This window comes from Moschus berezovskii, chromosome 11 (assembly GCF_049115385.1).
Source record: "Moschus berezovskii isolate FMDL1 chromosome 11, NW_MosBer_1.0, whole genome shotgun sequence".
Lineage (NCBI taxonomy): Eukaryota > Metazoa > Chordata > Mammalia > Artiodactyla > Moschidae > Moschus > Moschus berezovskii.
This window is the reverse complement of record NC_142470.1, coordinates 105,721,826-105,738,935: the sequence shown is the minus strand read 5'-3', so window position 1 is coordinate 105,738,935 and position 17,110 is coordinate 105,721,826. Positions and strand designations below refer to the sequence as shown.

At 51.0% G+C, this 17,110-nt stretch overlaps 1 protein-coding gene across 2 annotated transcripts in view; it reads left to right on the top strand.

The window, feature by feature from the left end:
* The window catches only part of ZAP70 (zeta chain of T cell receptor associated protein kinase 70), a 29,489-nt gene extending 13,044 nt beyond the window's left edge, over positions 1-16,445 (top strand). For both annotated transcript variants that reach the window (XM_055400783.2, XM_055400781.2), the window contains 10 exons: positions 6,075-6,213; positions 6,306-6,387; positions 6,469-6,515; positions 6,731-6,782; positions 7,753-7,945; positions 8,468-8,674; positions 10,425-10,617; positions 10,707-10,847; positions 10,947-11,059; positions 14,390-16,445. In XM_055400783.2, coding sequence (XP_055256758.1) covers positions 6,075-6,213; positions 6,306-6,387; positions 6,469-6,515; positions 6,731-6,782; positions 7,753-7,945; positions 8,468-8,674; positions 10,425-10,617; positions 10,707-10,847; positions 10,947-11,059; positions 14,390-14,513 — 1,291 coding nt within the window. In that variant the 3' untranslated portion in view covers positions 14,514-16,445. The remainder of the gene's footprint in view (positions 1-6,074; positions 6,214-6,305; positions 6,388-6,468; positions 6,516-6,730; positions 6,783-7,752; positions 7,946-8,467; positions 8,675-10,424; positions 10,618-10,706; positions 10,848-10,946; positions 11,060-14,389) is intronic.
* The last annotated feature ends 665 nt before the right edge of the window (positions 16,446-17,110 follow it).

The window sequence follows — 17,110 nt, the reverse complement described above, 5'->3', positions numbered from 1 at the left end:
GGTGGCAAGTGCCGTGTATGGAGCTGGCCAGGGGGAGCTGGGCAGGGGGTGGCAAGCTGAGTTTAGGTGGCCAGAGAAGAACCGAAGGAGGTAATAAGTGGGCTGTCAGCTCTCTGGGCGATGTTCCTGGCAAATACTCAGACCAGGAGGAGGTTCTTGGCATGTTCCAGAAGCAGTGAGGCCAGTGTGCTTGGAGCTGAGTGACAGCTGGAGTGGGAGGGCTTCCCCAGTGGCACTAGTGGTGAAGAATCTGCCTGCCAATGCAGGAGACATAAGACACGTGGGTTCGATCCCTTGGTTGGGAAGATCCCCTAGAGAAGGAAATGGCAACCCACTCTGGTTTTCTTGTCTAGAGAATCCCATGGACAGAGGAGCCTGGCAGGCTACAGTCCACGGGGTCACACAGAGTTGGACACGACTGAAGCGACTTAGCACCCATGCATGCATGGAGTGGGAGAGGGTGAGGCCAGGGAGGTGACTTAGGCTTTGACCCTCAGTGAGGTAGGAGCTCTGAGGGAGCATTGAAACTGCTCTGTGGATGACGATAGTACTAACCTAAGGATCTGTTAGGGGAATACACCAATTAATGTGTGTTAAGCAGTCTTAAACAGAAGAGGGTGACAGAAAACAAGATGGCAGGATGGCATAACCAATGCAATGGACAAGAACCTGGGCAAACTCTGGGAGATGGTGACACAGGGAAGCCTGGTGTGCTGTAGTGCACGGGGTTGTGAAGAGTCGGACATGACTTGGTGACTGAACAACAACAAGCAAAAGTCAAGTATCTGGCGTATACCATAAGGGCACTGGATGTTAGTATATGTGGGTAAATGCAGTATCTCTGCCTGAGCCTGAGCCATGGCTGAACCATGTGGCTGTCCATGAGTTAGTTATCATGAAAGAGTCTGTCTAAAGCTATTCACAGCCCTGTGCTGGAGCTGCTGCTTTCTGGTCAGGACCTGGGCTCCTCTATCAAGCAGGTGTTATCCAGATGTCAGCTGAGGTCACTCTGGTCTCGAGATATAGAGAAAGTTGGTGCCGTCTCTTTCCTGTGGCCTCAGGAAGCGCAGCATCTTCCCCTAAGATGTGAATTCTTGAGGACCTCCTTTCTCATGGTCTCTTCTTGGCCTGAGATCCTGCCTGGCTGAATCCTTGCTCTCATCCACCTCCCCCAGGGCTGTTCCTCTCCCAGGGCCATCCCACTTGGAGGAACTGACCTTTTCCCCTTGATTTCCCCTCTCCTGTGAGGCCTGAGCATGTGCACCAGATTATCTGCAGGGATCCCTCTACAAGATTCTTGTAATAATAATAAAATATTATTGTCAAATAATACAATTTTTTTTCACCCTGTCCAACCTTGATGATATATTAAAAAGCAGAGACATTAATTTGCCAACAAAGGTCCGTCTAGTCAAGGCTATGGTTTTTCCCGTGGTCATGTATGGATGTGAGAGTTGGACTGTGAAGAAAGCTGATCGCCGAAGAATTGATGCTTTTGAACTGTGGTGCTGGAGAAGACTCTTGAGAGTCCCTTGTACCGCAAGGAGATCCAACCAGTCCATTCTAAGGGAGATCAATCCTGGGTGTTCATTGGAAGGACTGATGCTAAAGCTGAAACTGCAATACTTTGGCCACCTCATGCGACAAGTTGACACACTGGAAAAGACTCTGATGCTGGGAAAGGTTGGGGGCGGGAGGAGAAGGGGACGACAGAGAATGAGATGGCTGGATGGCATCACCGACTCTGTGGACATGAGTTTGAGTGAACTCTGGGAGTTGGTGATGGACAGGGAGGCCTGGCGTGCTGTGATTCATGGGGTCGCGGAGAGTCGGACACAACTGAGCGACTGAACTGAACTGAACTGAACAAAGCTAGGCTGTAAATTGAAGTGGAGTTTGCAAAACTTCTGAGGGAATTCTTGAATGCATGTTATAGATAACACTCAGCTGCGAAGATGGCTTCTGAACAACTTAAGGCTATTTTCTAAGACTGAGGCTGAGGGAGCTAGAATCTGGATACAGTGTAGACTGAGGCTGGTGCTGGGGTTCAGAAACAGCGGGGGCAGTGACATTATGAGGGACATGACTCAGGGAGGGAAATGTTGAGACCAAGAGCCGCTACAATGAGCCAGACTTCTGGACAGGTAGGCAAGCCATGCTCTGGACAGAAGCTGTCGTAGGCTCTTCTTGGGTTCCTGTCATCAATAACTGCTTTCTCAATGTGTGGACTGAAGGTCAAAGCTGTAGGCATAAAATCACATGAAGGAACACCCCTGGTTCATCATGATGCCAGGGATAAGCCCAGGACTGGTCTAGTTCTGCAATGAGGGTGCAGGTGTGATGGAAAATCACAGGCCCCTGTGGCCAGGAATCAAGAACAGGGCCATACTTATCACTGACCACTGTTCAGAGCTGCTGGCAAATGGATGGAATGATACCGAATGCTCTTTGCTGCCAAAGCTCACTTCCTTTCTGCCTCTTGGCAGCATTTGTGGTCCTGACTGATTCAACGGAAAAAGACACCTGAACCCTGGAAAGGGCCTTCAAGACTATATCATTAAGTGTTTCTTAATGGACCACAGGCCCCTTTGGGAATTGTACTGAAGCTGAACACTACTCATAATCCCCAACACATGTTTACCCCCAAAGATTCTGCAGACAGTCATATGAGATCATGGGCTTCCCTGGTGGCTCAAACAGTGAAGAATCTGCCTGCAGTGCAGGAGACGCAGTTTCGATCCCTGGGTTGGGGAGATCCCCTGGAGAAGGACATGGCAACCCACTCCAGTATTCTTGCCTGAAGAATCCTGTGGACAGAGGAGCCTGGTGGGCTACAGTCCGTGGGGTCACAAAATGTTAGACACAACTGAGTGGCTCACACTTATGTGAGATCATGGTTAATCCTGAACCTCATTTTTGGAGCCCTTTTCAGGATAAGAACGTGTGAGTTAGCTCTGTTCTTTCATTTTACACGTGAGGAAACTGAGGTACACAGAGGAGAAGCAACTTGCTGGAGGTACACAGAGAATCTGTTGCAGGGCTGGGTGTCAGTCCCATGTAGCCATCAATTGAAGGGTCATCCTGGCTCCATCCCAAACCAACTGTGGAGTTGAGGCAAGAGATGTAATCTCCTTGAACCTCAGCTTCCTCACGTGCAAAATGTGGGTAATTATAGCACAAGGTGGGTATCTTGTGGAGAACGTGGCAAAGATGACAAATATTGAAGAATTGAGCGAGTATATTCATAAATGGTAGCTTATTTTTATCACCATTACCAGGTTCCATGTATTATTTTGTAAATATTTATCTATTTTTGGCTGTGCTGGGTCTTTGTTGCTGCACGGGCTTTTCTCTAGTTGCAAAGAGTGGGGGCTATTCTCCGCTGTGGTGCATGACCTTCTCATTGTGGTGGCTTCTCTTGTTGCAGAGCTCAGGCTCTAGAGAGCCTGGGCTTCAGTAGTTGCGGCATGTGGGCTCAGAAGTTACAGCTCCCAGACTCTGGAGCACAGGCTCAATGGTTGTGACACATGGGTTTAGTTGCTCTGTGGCATGTGGGATCTTCCCAAGTCAGGGATCAAACCCATGTCTTCTGTATTGGCAGGTGGATTCTTTATCACTGAGTCACCAGGGCAGCCCTTTATATTTTAAAAGTGGAGATAGAAGTTGATGTGTTAGCCTGTACCTCTAGTTTTTAAGTTCAGATTTGGACTTCAAGGACAGAGAACTGCCACCAACTGGTGGATTTTTAGTAAATGAAGTAGAATTTGTGGCATTGAAATGTATTTGGTGAACACACCAGTGTCTTTGCCTATATGGGACTGGTGGCTGCTCTTTTGTGAACGCTCATGTCTCGTCCCAAAGACAGTGTATCAGTCAGGCTTTGCTGTGTAACAAACCAACCTAAAGTGCTGTAGCTTACAACACCAGTTGTTTATTCATCCTTGATTCAGTGGGCTGGCTCTTTGGGCTTAGTTCAGCTGGGTGGTTCTTCCGCTGGTTTCTTTTGCACTTGTTTGTGTGGTCACAACTGGAGGGTTGACTGGGGCTGGAAGGTATGGGATGGCCTCACTCACAAGTCTGGCAGTTGGCAGGCTGGGGTGCCTTGGTTCTCCTTTGTGTGGCTCCCCCAACAGGCTAGCATGGACTCATTTCTGTGGTGGTTGCAGGGTTGCCAGGAAAAGCAAGAAAGAGTAGGCAAGCCCCAACGCTCAACCACTTTTCAAGCCTCTTCCTGTGTCCTGTTTGCTAATATTTTATTGGCCACAGCAAGTCATGTGGTCAAGCCCTGATTCAAAACATACAAAACTACAGTCCGTCTGTTGATGGGAAGAAATGCCCAATATTGTGGCTGTATTTTTTTTTCAATATTCCACACACGTTTGTGGGTGAGTGGCTGGGCACTGAGTTTTTGTTGTCAGTTCAAAAATCTTAAGAGTTTGAACTTATGAGGTATTCTCACTTCTCAAAAGGAGAGAACTAGAAATTGGAGGCCATTACCTCCAGGCCAGCCTACCAGTCTAGTTATGGAAGCTCCTTCCTTTCTGTGGGACAGTTACATTTCCTAGTTTGTTGTAGGATTCTCTTCCTTGACTTTGGTGCCCCCCGTTTCCCCCCAGCATACCCTGTTTCCTGTCTCTCCAGGTGTCCCCAAATGTTGTGAGCTCACCTGGGAACCATGTCAGCCTTCATTGAATTGTTCTTTTGGGAACTTGCTATCTGGGAATGGATGGGATATTCACAGTCACCCCTCCATTCTTCACTCAGGTTTTGCCGTGGAGATTTAAGGGATATTTCTCTGTCCCTTTGGCCTGAGAAAGAGGGTTGCAAGGTGAATTTGCATCTGTCTTGTTCACCACTGGACTCCTACCCTTAGAACAGCGCCTGGCATGTGCTCAACACTTAGTAAATATTTGTCCATTGAATGGATATCCACGGGCAGGACCCAAACCCTGGGAGTGTTCAGTCTGAGGGTACCCACACGGGTTATCCCATGACTGTTTCCTGCTGCGTGCTGCTGGTCGACTCTTGTGTAACTCAGTTCAATCCTCTAGATTATTGGTCAGTTGTCTGCAACTTCCGCAGTGCTAGAGACCCCAGGAACAGCTGCCCTCCCTCCTCCTTAACCTACACTTAACCTTGGAATAGAACCTTGTGGCAGGATGCTGACTAGTTTTACCATGGGACGGGAGGGTGCCGGGTGCCCTAAACTGGCCTGTGTGTCTGTGTGCATCCATGCACACGCACATGTGTGTGGTTGGACAGGTTCTTACTGCATGAAGACACCATCTTTGAGGGGTTCCATTCCCATTCATAGACATGGAAGATTTTAACATTTTTTGGCAAATTTCCAGAAGAGTACAATCAAGGGTCTCATTCTGTTAAAGGTCATCTGTTATGATAATTGATGAGTCTATTGTGATGATAAGGTGACTTGTTCTGATTTGTATGAAGGTGCCTTACGATCTAGCCATGGACCTGTACTTACCTTTATCGCTCAATGTATAGAAATATCTTTGCCTCTCCAGGAAAATGGTCTTAAGGCTGTGTGTCCCCCATGAGTGGCTCTGTGTCCACCACAGATGGAAAAATATCCCACCATGAGTGGCCAACGGTCTTCCCCCACCCACTTGTGGCCAAGTGTCTAGCCATGGGTGGCGAGATGTTGAGCCACAGAGAACCAGGTGTCCCCAGTGTATAGCCAAGTGTTGCCCCCTGAATGGCTGAGTATCCAGCTGGGGGTGGCTGAGTATTAGGCTATGTAGGGCTGAAAATCCACCACAGGTGGTCCAGTATTCCCCTGTGGATGGCCCCATGCCTGTGCTTGGATGACCATGAACATGGTTCTCCTCTGGTCGCCCCGGTGCCCCCTCTCCCAGCCCTACCCAGAGTCTGTTACCAGTAGGTCTGGAGGTCACGTGGGCCTGGCCTTGGTTCCCACATTCCCTGCCACTTCTCCATGAAGCTCTGGGCTGTAGAGCCCGTAGGGTGTATGTGTGGGGACTGAGATCCATTAGGAGGGAACCACCAGGGGCCCAGGTGGTTGTCAGGGTGACACCCCCTCCTCCTCCTGCCAGGCTGAGACCCCGGAAAGAGCCAGGCACGTATGCGCTGTCTCTCATCTATGGGAAAACTGTGTACCACTACCTCATCAGCCAGGACAAGGCGGGCAAATACTGCATTCCCGAGGGGACCAAATTTGACACACTCTGGCAGGTAAGCCACCCACCGCCCTGTTGCAGGGGAGAGGCTGTTTCAGGGGTGCTCAGGCTCCCGGGGAGTCCCAGCCCTGACACCACCCCTCATAGCTGGTGGAGTACCTGAAGCTGAAGGCTGATGGACTAATCTACTGCCTGAAGGAGGCCTGCCCCAACAGCAGCACCAGCTCAGGTGAGTGGGGCAACAGTGGCAGGGGGGCGGGGGTTGGGAGACCACGGCTCCCCCTCCTTACTGTTCCTTCTGCTCCCCCAGGGGCCGCTGCTCCTACACTCCCCGCACACCCATCCACATTCACCCAGGTGAGTCAGCGGTCCCCCAGAGTTGGGGCCTTGGGGATGGAGCACAGTGGGCGCTGGGTTCTGTCCCCAGGATGGGCCTGGGCAGGGCAGAGTGGGGCTGCCATGGAACAGAAGAGGGTCCCCCCAGCACTGTCCCTGGGAGTCCTCAGAGGATGTGGGCCCGTGACAGGGGCTGGGTGCCCCGGCTCAGGCCCTGCTGACCCTATGACCTTTAGCCTCAGAGACGGATTGACACTCTCAACTCGGATGGATACACCCCTGAACCAGGTGAGCCAGCAGAGGTGAAGGTGTGTGGGGGTTCATGTCAGGCTGAGATCGGAATCCTGACTAGGCCTTGGGGTGTGTCTGGAGGGGCCTAGGCCAGGCCTGACCTCTGGCAGTGGGCTGGGTTGCCCTGGGCACAGGGCGTGCCTGCAGGTGTCCACGTCGACATACGTATCACACCTGCCTGCGTGCATGTGCCTGGGGGCATGCTGACACACAGGGGAGTACACCTGGCCATGCCCAGGCAACCTCGGGTATAGAAACACATCCATTAAGCACCTACTGTGTGCCATTCATGCTCCAGCACACTGAGTGTATGAGCTTTGCAGAATCCTCTAACAAACCACAAGAGGCTGTCATGGTCATTATTCTCATTTTACAGAAGAGAGAGGAGGGCAGGAAGGGTCCCACAGCGGACCAGGGGTGGAGCTGGGATTTGAAGCGAGGAAGACAGACTCCACAGCCCACGTACCTAACATGCCTGCCACAGACACTGCTCGTGTGTTTCATGTATGGATGCAAGCCTGTGCACACAGAGATTCACCTGGAGTCCTTGTACGCATGGCTGTGTGGTTCATACGTAGACAAGGGTGGGCACACACACGCACAGATGTGTACACTGCAGCTGGCACACTAATGGTTGCTTGTGTACACACACTTTAGGACCCCATCACACACCAAGACATGGGTGAGAGTGTGGGCGCGTGTGTGTGAACACGCAGGGGCACATGTCTGTGCACACGTTAGCCAGTGCACACACGTCACACGTGCACATTAGACGCGGCGTCACAGTTGGCGCGACCAGGAGCGCACACAAGTGCACATGCACACCTGCGCACACATGCCCTGCACGGTGCGACTTGTGCCTTTTGGCTTGTGTGCCTGGTGGGTGCCAGGGCTGCCCTGTCCTCCTCCCACCCCTGTCCCTTTCCCTGCTCCTGACTTGGGAGTGCACACCTGTGTGTGTGCCCAGCACGGTTAGTGTCCTCAGAGAAGCCGCGAACGATGCCCATGGACACCAGTGTCTACGAGAGCCCCTACAGCGACCCCGAGGAGCTCAAAAACAAGAAGCTCTTCCTGAAACGTGAGAACCTCCTCATGGCTGACATTGAACTTGGCTGCGGCAACTTTGGTTCAGTTCGCCAGGGCGTCTACCGCATGCGCAAGTAAGCTCCCACCTTGGCTGGGGAACCACTGTGGGTGGGGCAGAGGGGGCGTGGCCTCTCCAGGCCTTGTGGGGTGGAGCCAGGATGAGACTTCAGATTGACTGTGGTGGGGGGCTTACCTGGGAGAGTTCAGGACAGTCCCGAGAGGGAGTGAGAGGAGCTGGCCAGGGGCAGGGAGAGTTTGGGCTAGCGGCAGTTGCAATGGAATCCTTGGCTGATCGCAGGGGAGCTGCAGAGGGGCCAACCCTCGTCTCCTCCATTGATTGGCCATTGGATACACGCAGGTTATTAGATATAGGCTGCCCCTGGGGAGGGTGAAACTGAACCGGTTCTTTTTGGTGAGGGCAGTTCCTGGTGAGGGGCTTGGCTGTGAGCTCTTGAGTGACGGGGAGGTCTAAGCGGCAGACCACAGCATCCCCTACACAAGTCTAGGGAGAAGAGAGGCAGGTCCGGTGGGGATGAGGGAGTGAGTGGTCCAGACCACTGCGGGCTCAGGCGGTGCCCCTCCCTGTGTCACGGCAGGAAGCAGATTGACGTTGCCATCAAAGTGCTGAAACAGAGCACGGAGAAGGCGGACAAGGACGAGATGATGCGGGAGGCACAGATCATGCACCAGCTGGACAACCCCTACATCGTGCGGCTCATTGGAGTCTGCCAGGCCGAGGCGCTCATGCTGGTCATGGAGATGGCCGGCGGCGGGCCCCTGCACAAGTTCCTGGTCGGGAGGAAGTGAGCCCCTCGGCTGGCGGGGCGTTTGGGACTGGGGGCTGAGTCTGTCCACCGAGAGGCGTGCCCCACACTCATTTCCCCACGTTCGTGACACATTTACACTTGCCGCCCACACTTACACCCCTGACAGGTCTGTTCTCAGGTTTGAGTTTCAGCTGTCACTAACTCTTGTGACTCCAGGCGGGTCTCTTAATTCTTTTGTGTCTCAGTTTCTTCATTTGAAAAACTGCGATGCCCCCTCCAGGGGCCCTTGAAATCAAATGAGTTGATATTTATAAAGTGCTTAGAACAGGGCCTAGCACTCCTTGTAGGAGCTTTGTAAGTATTAGCTCTGTTGCTTCTGCCACCCCAGCTCTCTCTGCCAATTCAAGATCCACTGTGATGGCTGATTGTCTTTGACCTAAAGCAGGATCAGAAAACTGCAGCCAGGTTTGTTTTGTATAGCCTGGTTTTGCGTTTTCAAAGGTTTCCCCCAAAAACCAAAAAGGACTATGTGACAGAGACCATATGTGTCCTGCAAAGGCTGAAATACTTACTCTCTGGCCCTTTAGAGAAAAAATATTTGACCGACCTCTAATACAAAGAAATTGCAGTTTCATTTGGTTTCCTCATGCCTCAAACTCTTACCCTTATGACAGAATCTTTTACGTTCATGGAGGCACGTGACCTTTAACCCAAGCTCTCTCTGGAGCACGTGCCTTCACGGGTCCCAGCTCAGGTACTCAGTTATTCCACAGGTGTTTCTGGGCAATTTCCGTGTGTCGGGGACTGTTACCAACACTTCAGATTGTCACTGAAGAGAGAGACAAAGTTCTTTGCCCTTACTCTGGTTGAGGAAAGAGGTTTTAATAATAATTATAAAAAGTATATAGTGTCAGACTGGGAGGTGAGAAGCGAGAATGTGAGGTTTCTGCAAACTGAGGGAGGCAGCCAAGTGCAGCTGTAGGGGAAGAGTGGGTGGCTGGTGCAAAGGCCCTGAGGTGCCTGGAATGGTGGAGGAACCATGAATTCGGGCCCTGAGGCTGAAGCAGAGGAGTGCAGGAGGGAGGGGAGGTGATATGGGCAGGAGTGTGACAAGGTGGATGATGCATGACCTTGTTGGCTATGGGGAGGACTCAGACATTTACCCTGAGTGAGGTGGGAGCTATTGGGGCTGTGAGCAGAGGAGGAGAGGCAGGGCCTGAGTCCAGTGTGTGAAGGACAGGCCGTGGCGGGTGAGGACAGAGGTGGCTGTTCAGGTCTAGGCTAGTGATGATGGGGGCTGGTCCAGGTGGCAGAAGCAGACGTGGAGAGAAGCTGGGGAATACTGGAGGAATTCTGAAGGCAGAGCTGCAGGGTTTGCTGATGGATTGACTATTGCTTGTGAAAAAGAGGAGCTGAGGGCAAGGCTTGAGTAGATGAAAAGATGAAAGGGGAGCGTGTGTGTGTGTGTGCGCGCACCTGTGAACAATTAGGAACTTGACTTTATTTTCTTAGAGATGCCCAGGAGACCCCCTGAGGGCACACAGGGGATGCAGGCAAGTGTATTAAGTTTGGGGGTCATGGTGGGTACACTTTAAAGCCTGAATGAGGGCAAAAGTTTGTGCCTGTTTTGTTCACACACGGTGTGTCCCCGCCCCATGCCTAGCACACGGTGGGTGCACAATAAGCTCCTGTTGAACAGAGGCTGAGCTGGATCAGACTTGGGCTTTGCCCCCTTGGGGCCTTGGGCATCCTCTCCCAGCTGCTCCCTTCTTCCCCCTCACCCTAGGGAGGAGATCCCCGTCAGCAATGTGGCGGAACTGCTGCACCAGGTGTCTATGGGGATGAAGTACCTGGAAGAGAAAAACTTTGTGCACCGTGACCTGGCGGCCCGCAATGTCCTACTGGTCAACCGGCACTACGCCAAGATCAGCGACTTTGGGCTCTCCAAGGCCCTGGGTGCCGACGATAGCTACTACACCGTGAGCCCCTGGCTCTGGGACGCCCAGGTGGAGGGGGTTGGGGTTGGGGGTCCCTGAGCCCTCTCTCAGCATTATCTCCCGGCCCCCAGGCCCGCTCAGCCGGGAAGTGGCCGCTCAAGTGGTATGCGCCTGAGTGCATCAACTTCCGCAAGTTCTCCAGCCGCAGCGACGTCTGGAGCTACGGAGTCACCATGTGGGAGGCCTTCTCCTACGGGCAGAAGCCTTACAAGGCAGGCGTGGGCAGAGGCGGGTGGTTGGCTGGGTGGGGAGGGGGACTGGGGGAGAGAGCCCTGAGTACTCACGTGTGCACTTGACTTTGGCTTGAGCAGAAGATGAAGGGCCCGGAGGTTATGGCCTTCATTGAGCAGGGCAAGCGGATGGAGTGCCCACCAGAGTGTCCCCCTGAGATGTACAAGCTCATGAGCGACTGTTGGACCTATAAGTGAGTGCCAGCAGGTGGGAGGGTACCTGGCTGAATTGGCACCTGGGCCTGGGGCAGGAGGTTGTGGTGTCCGACAGTCAAGCATCACTCTTCCCACCCAGAGACCCAGGCAGTTCATGGCCTTTCCAACCCACAGTACCTTTACTCCCCTGAGTCTGTGTTCAGCTCTTCAACACATTGACCCTACAATGCTCTAGCACCTCAACACCCTACCTGTGGACACCCAGGGCCCCAGCATCTAAAACCTCACTCCCCCTCAAGCACTCAAGCAGTCAGCAATCCTGCAAAATTCAAACAAGTCAGTACTGTTACCCAAAATATGACACCAATACTCAGGGTATGGGGTAATATTCCATTGTATAATATAAATCCTTTTTCCCATCAGCCAACACCTAGTTGCCCATTCAGGTCAACACTGAAGCCCCCAAATATTCAATATCCCCCACCTCCATCTGCTTGAAGTCAGTGCTTGAACACCCTAACCCCTAACACCATCAGTATCTTCACTTCTAAGCACAGGTAACTTGCACCCAAACAAGCTGTCACCCTTCACTAATCATGCAATGCTTCAGTTCAGTTCAGTTCAGTTCAGTCACTCAGTCGTGTCCGACTCTCTGGAACCCCATGAATCATAGCACGTCAGGCCTCCCTGTCCATCACCAACTCCCAGAGTTCACTCAAACTCATGTCCACAGAGTTGGTGATGCCATCCAGCCATCTCATTCTCTGTCGTCCCCTTCTCTTCCCACCCCCAACCTTTCCCAGCATCAGAGTCTTTTCCAGTGAGTCAACCCTTTACTGCCCCAACGCCAATTATTCCACTGGACAACACCTGTCACACTAACACCCAGACATCCAAGCAATCCAATAAATAGACACCGTATTTCTGTCGGGTGATCATAAAGGACAGGGAAACCTGGCGTGCTGCAGTCCATGGGGTTGCAAAGAGCTGGACAGGACTGTGCGACTGAACAACAAATTTATGATCAATGCAAAGAAATAGAGGAAAACAACAGTGTGGGAAAGACTAGAGATCTCTTCAAGAAAATTAGAGATGCCAAGGGAACATTTCATGCAAATATGAGCAATAAAGGACAGAAATGGTATGAACCTAACAGAAGCAGAAGATAATAAGAAGAGATGGCAAGAATACACAGAAGAACTGTACAAAAAAGACCTTCACCACCAAGATAATCCCGATGGTATGATCACTCACCTAGAGCCAGACATCCTGGAAAGCTGAAGTCAAGTGGGCCTTAGAAAGCACCACTATGAACAAAGCTAGTGGAGGTGATGGAATTCCAGTTGAGCTATTTCAAATCCTGAAAGATGATGCTGTGAAAGTGCTGCACTCAATATGCCAGCAAATTTGGAAAACTCAGCAGTGGCTACAGGACTGGAAAAGGTCAGTCTTCATTCCAATCCCAAAGAAAGGCAATGCCAAGAATGCTCAAACTACTTCACAATTGCACTCATCTCACACACTAGTAAAGTAATGCTCAAAATTCCCCAAGCCAGGCTTCAGCAATACGTGAACTGTGAACTTCCAGATGTTCAAGCTGGTCTTAGAAAAGACAGAAGAACCAGAGATCAAATTGCCAACATCCGCTGGATCATGGAAAAAGCAAGAGAGTTCCAGAAAAACATCTATTTCTGCTTTATTGACTATGTCAAAGCCTTTGACTGTGTGGATCACAATAAACTGGAAAATTCTGAAAGAGATGGGATACCAGACCACCTGACCTGCCTCTTGAGAAACCTATATGCAGGTCAGGAAGCAGCAGTTAGAACAACAGACATGGAACAACAGACTGGTTCCAAATAGGAAAAGGAGTTTGTCAAGGCTGTATATTGTCACCCTGCTTATTTAACTTATATGCAGAGTCGATCATGAGGAACACTGGGCTGGAAGAAGCACAAGCTGGAATCAGGATTGCCAGGAGAAATATCAATAACCTCATATATGCAGATGACACCATCCTTATGGCAGAGAGTGAAGAGGAACTAAAAAGCCTCTTGATGAAAGTGAAAGAGGAGAGTGAAAAGGTTGGCTTGAAGCTCAACATTCAGAAAACGAAGATCATGGCATCTGGTCCCATCACTTCATGGGAAATAGATGGGGAAACAGTGGAAACAGTGTCAGATTTTATTTTTTTGGGCTCCAAAATCACTGCAGATGGTGATTGCAGCTGTGAAATTAAAAGATGCTTACTTCTTGGAAGGAAAGTTATGACCAACCTAGATAGCATATTAAAAAGCAGAGACATTACTTTGCCAACAAAGGTCCATCTAGTCAAGGCTATGGTTTTTCCCGTGGTCATGTATGGATGTGAGAGTTGGACGGTGAAGAAAGCTGAGCACCAAAGAATTGATGCTTTTGAACTGTGGTGTTGGAGAAGACTCTTGAGAGTCCCTTGGACTGCAAGGAGATCCAACCAGTCCATTCTAAAGGAGATCAATCCTGGGTGTTCATTGGAAGGACTGATGCTAAAGCTGAAACTCCAATACTTTGGCCACCTCATGCGAAGAGTTGACTCACTGGAAAAGACCCTGATGCTGGGAGGGATTGGGGGCGGGAGGAGAAGGGAACGACAGAGGATGAGATGGCTGGATGGCATCACCGACTCGATGGATATGAGTTTGGGTAAACTCCGCGAGTTGGTGATGGACAGGGAGGCCTGGCATGTGACGATTCATGATGTCGCAAAGAGTCGGACACGACTGAGCGACTGAACTGAATAAGAAATGATCAGAGCATTCCTACTCCAATATATATTAAGCCAGCCTCTATCAGGAAACGCTCAGTACACCAACACCTCAATATCCAGAGACTAGTGTCTGACACTCCAACACAATTCATGGATATTTCGCACACGGTACCATTAATACCTGGAATCTCCACTAGATGAACCCACCCCCCTCCACAGTCTAATATCCTTTCCATCCCTGGCAGCATACTTGCATCCATGTGAGCCCACACCTAGCACCCAAGTACCCTGCCCAAATACACATGCTCAGTACTTCAGCACTCAGTGTCCCAGCTCCCTGGAGTCAAGTTGTCACCCCAACACTCAGTGAGCTCTCATTTCTAAGTCTTCAGCAGTCAGGACTCGGTACACGCTTCCTGTCCGTCCTGTATGTCAGCCCTTCTCTTATGCAAGAGGGCAACCCCTGAACCGCAGTTGTCTTACACGCAAGAGATGCCCCTGCACCCCATCACCCAATAGCCCCTGCCCCACTGCTTTCTGAGGCTCGTGCATGCCCGCCCACAAGCTGAAGTTGGGTTCTGGGGGTGTGGTCAACCGCCTGGATCTCTACTACTCCTCACAGGTGGGAGGACCGCCCGGACTTTGCCACAGTTGAACAGCGCATGCGCACCTTCTACTACAGCTTGGCGAGCAAGGTAGAGGAGCCCGCCGCTTGTGGAAATGGGGTTGAGGCTGCGTGTTCCTGAGCTGCACCCGGCCCAGGGCCTGAGGCCCCCACGCCCCCAGCTTTTCCTCCTGTGCCCTCAGCTCTCTCCCGGGACCTCCAGGCTGGGCCCAGCTCAGTTTCTCTCTGGCCCACGCTGGTCTAGTAGTCCCAGCCCGGTCACCTGGCCCCTCTGGCTGGGGGAGGAAGCAAGACTTGGGGAAGATGGTCCTGGACTGGAATCTACAGGGGAGCCCTGAGCTGAGGGGCTTTGCTTACAGCCGGGCCCCTCCTTCCTCTGGGTCCAGAAAGGCAGACTCTGGGAGTCCTCAGGCTGCGAGACCTGGAATCATTGGAATAAACTCCAGCTTCTCCCTTGTTTGGGATCCCTCATCTTTCTGGGGTGGGGCTGGGAGGACCAGGAAAAGGTCAATGCAAAGGGTCCATGAGAAGTGCCTGAAGCAGCTGTTTTTGTGTGAGTCTGGGGGCTGGTTTTCCCACCCCTCTGCCCTGGGAACATGTTCCTGTGAGTCGGGGGTCTGTGGGAGGTGAGCCTGGGGGCTGAGGGCCCAGAGTCACTGCTGACCCCAGCTTCCCGACCTTCGTGGACGGCGTTAAACAGGTGCTGCCCGTGTTCACTGCGTGTGAGCCATCACCTGCAGAGGTTTAAACACCCTGTTGGCACCTCCCCCAGCTGCGCCCCAACCCGAGCTTTTAAAGTCTCTTCAGGTGACTCCAGCGTCCTGTCCCACCTACTCAGCAGCCGCCCCCTCTCCCCTGGGACCAGGCAGTCGCAGCTGGGAATCTTTATCAACCTGATGCCCCCTGTGCGGACTCAGGCCCAGCTCAGTCCCGCTCCAGAGAAGACCCGTCTCCGGGCCCTGGCTGCCTCAGCTTCCCCGCGCGGAGATTTGGGGTGCTGGAGCTCGGAACCCACCCGGGTGGGTGAAACAGAGCCAGGTCCCTGCCTCTCTTTTCTGGACTCACTCCCCCTCATCCTCAGCTGCAGCTGGCCCCATGCTCAGTTCCCTGGCCTCAAAGAGCCGACGGTCGTGAATCCCCCTCAAAACCAGGGAGAGGCCAGGAGATTTTCTGCAGCTTCTGGGAGGGTAGATTTTCTTTCTTTTTGTTTGTGGAGCTCTAGAAAGTCAAAGAGTTTTTTTTTGTAGAACTATAGGGTGCAGGTGGGGGGACTGGGGCTTCGGGATTGTGTGGGGGCTGAGCAGGAGACCTGGGGGTGGCGGGCAGGGGACACCCAGGAGGAGGCCCCGGAACCTTACTGATGTGGGTGCCTTGTCAAAACCAGGAAATTTATGTTGGGATTATTAACTTAGGTATAGACCTTACTCTGATTTTTACCACTGACGGAGTTGTAATAATTTATGTATAAGCTTCATGTTAGCATATTCTTTCATGAACTTTGCATTCTACCTGCAAGGTAGTTGAGAGAACTCCCAGTTTTAAAGTCAACCCCAGACACACAAACTCTCAGCTCTGTGTTTGTTTGGAAAGTAAATCTGTCATGGTTTGGAATTGTCTGAGGGTTTCCAAGCCCTGCCAGACAGTATCTTCCTGCAAAGACTGACAACAGACAAGAAGAGCACAGCAATTGTAAAGATAAAGACACAAACTTGAATTACCTCCATTTTGTCATTTTGTGCAGTCACCTGGAGATTTTTGTCTTTAAAATTTAAAGCTGTGAAGGCTTGGAAACCATGTGATATATTCTTTTATTTGGTAAATGTACATATTAGTTCATAAACTCTATTACTGACTTTAACACCATTAAAATGCAAAAATTGTTTTTTAACTTTTCAAATGAGTGAACAAATCAAGAAAAGTTACATCAATAGTACTGTTTTGTGGCTTCCCAAGTTGTACTGTTTGCAGGTATTTTCTTTTTATTATTTGTTTACTTGTTATTCCTGGATAATTATTTACACTGTTACATAAAGTATTATATCACAAGGGAAAACATTTTCACTGTCTGCATTTCTTTTATGGTCATTATTGTTTCATGTTGTAATTATTGCTGAAAATACTTTATGGGGAGAAGATGTTTAAAGTGATCGCTCTGGGTGTCAAATACACTGGAGAATGCTGCTGTCATTCAGTGGCCGAGTGGTGTCTGACTCTTTGTGATCTCATGGGCTGAAGCAGGACAGGCTCCCCTGTCCTTCACTATTTTCCAGAGATTGCTCAAACTCATGTGCATTGAGTGGGTGATGCTGGAGAATGCTGTGTGCTCACACTAAATGACCATTGGAGCCAAGGACAGAGGGTGCAGTTTCAAAACGATACCACGAGATGGCGGTGTTCCCTAAGCCACGGTGGCTCAGCTTCTGAAACCTGGCTCTCACCTGCTGCCCTGTTTGAGTTATCTTTTGCCTGGAGCAGAAACCACGACTCCCCCCTGGTCTCACAGCCCCTGGCCTGTGCCCTGCAATCCATTCACTCCACAACCACTTGAAGAATCTTTCCTGTGAGCAGCTCTGACCTCTTCCAGGGTTCCTCAAACATATTCATGTTAATGCTTACCTCTGGGCCTTTGCAATTTCTGTTCCTTCTGCCTGAATGGTTTTCACTATTTTACTAATGTCCGCAAAACTCATACTGTATTTAAAATATGAGTAAGTTACG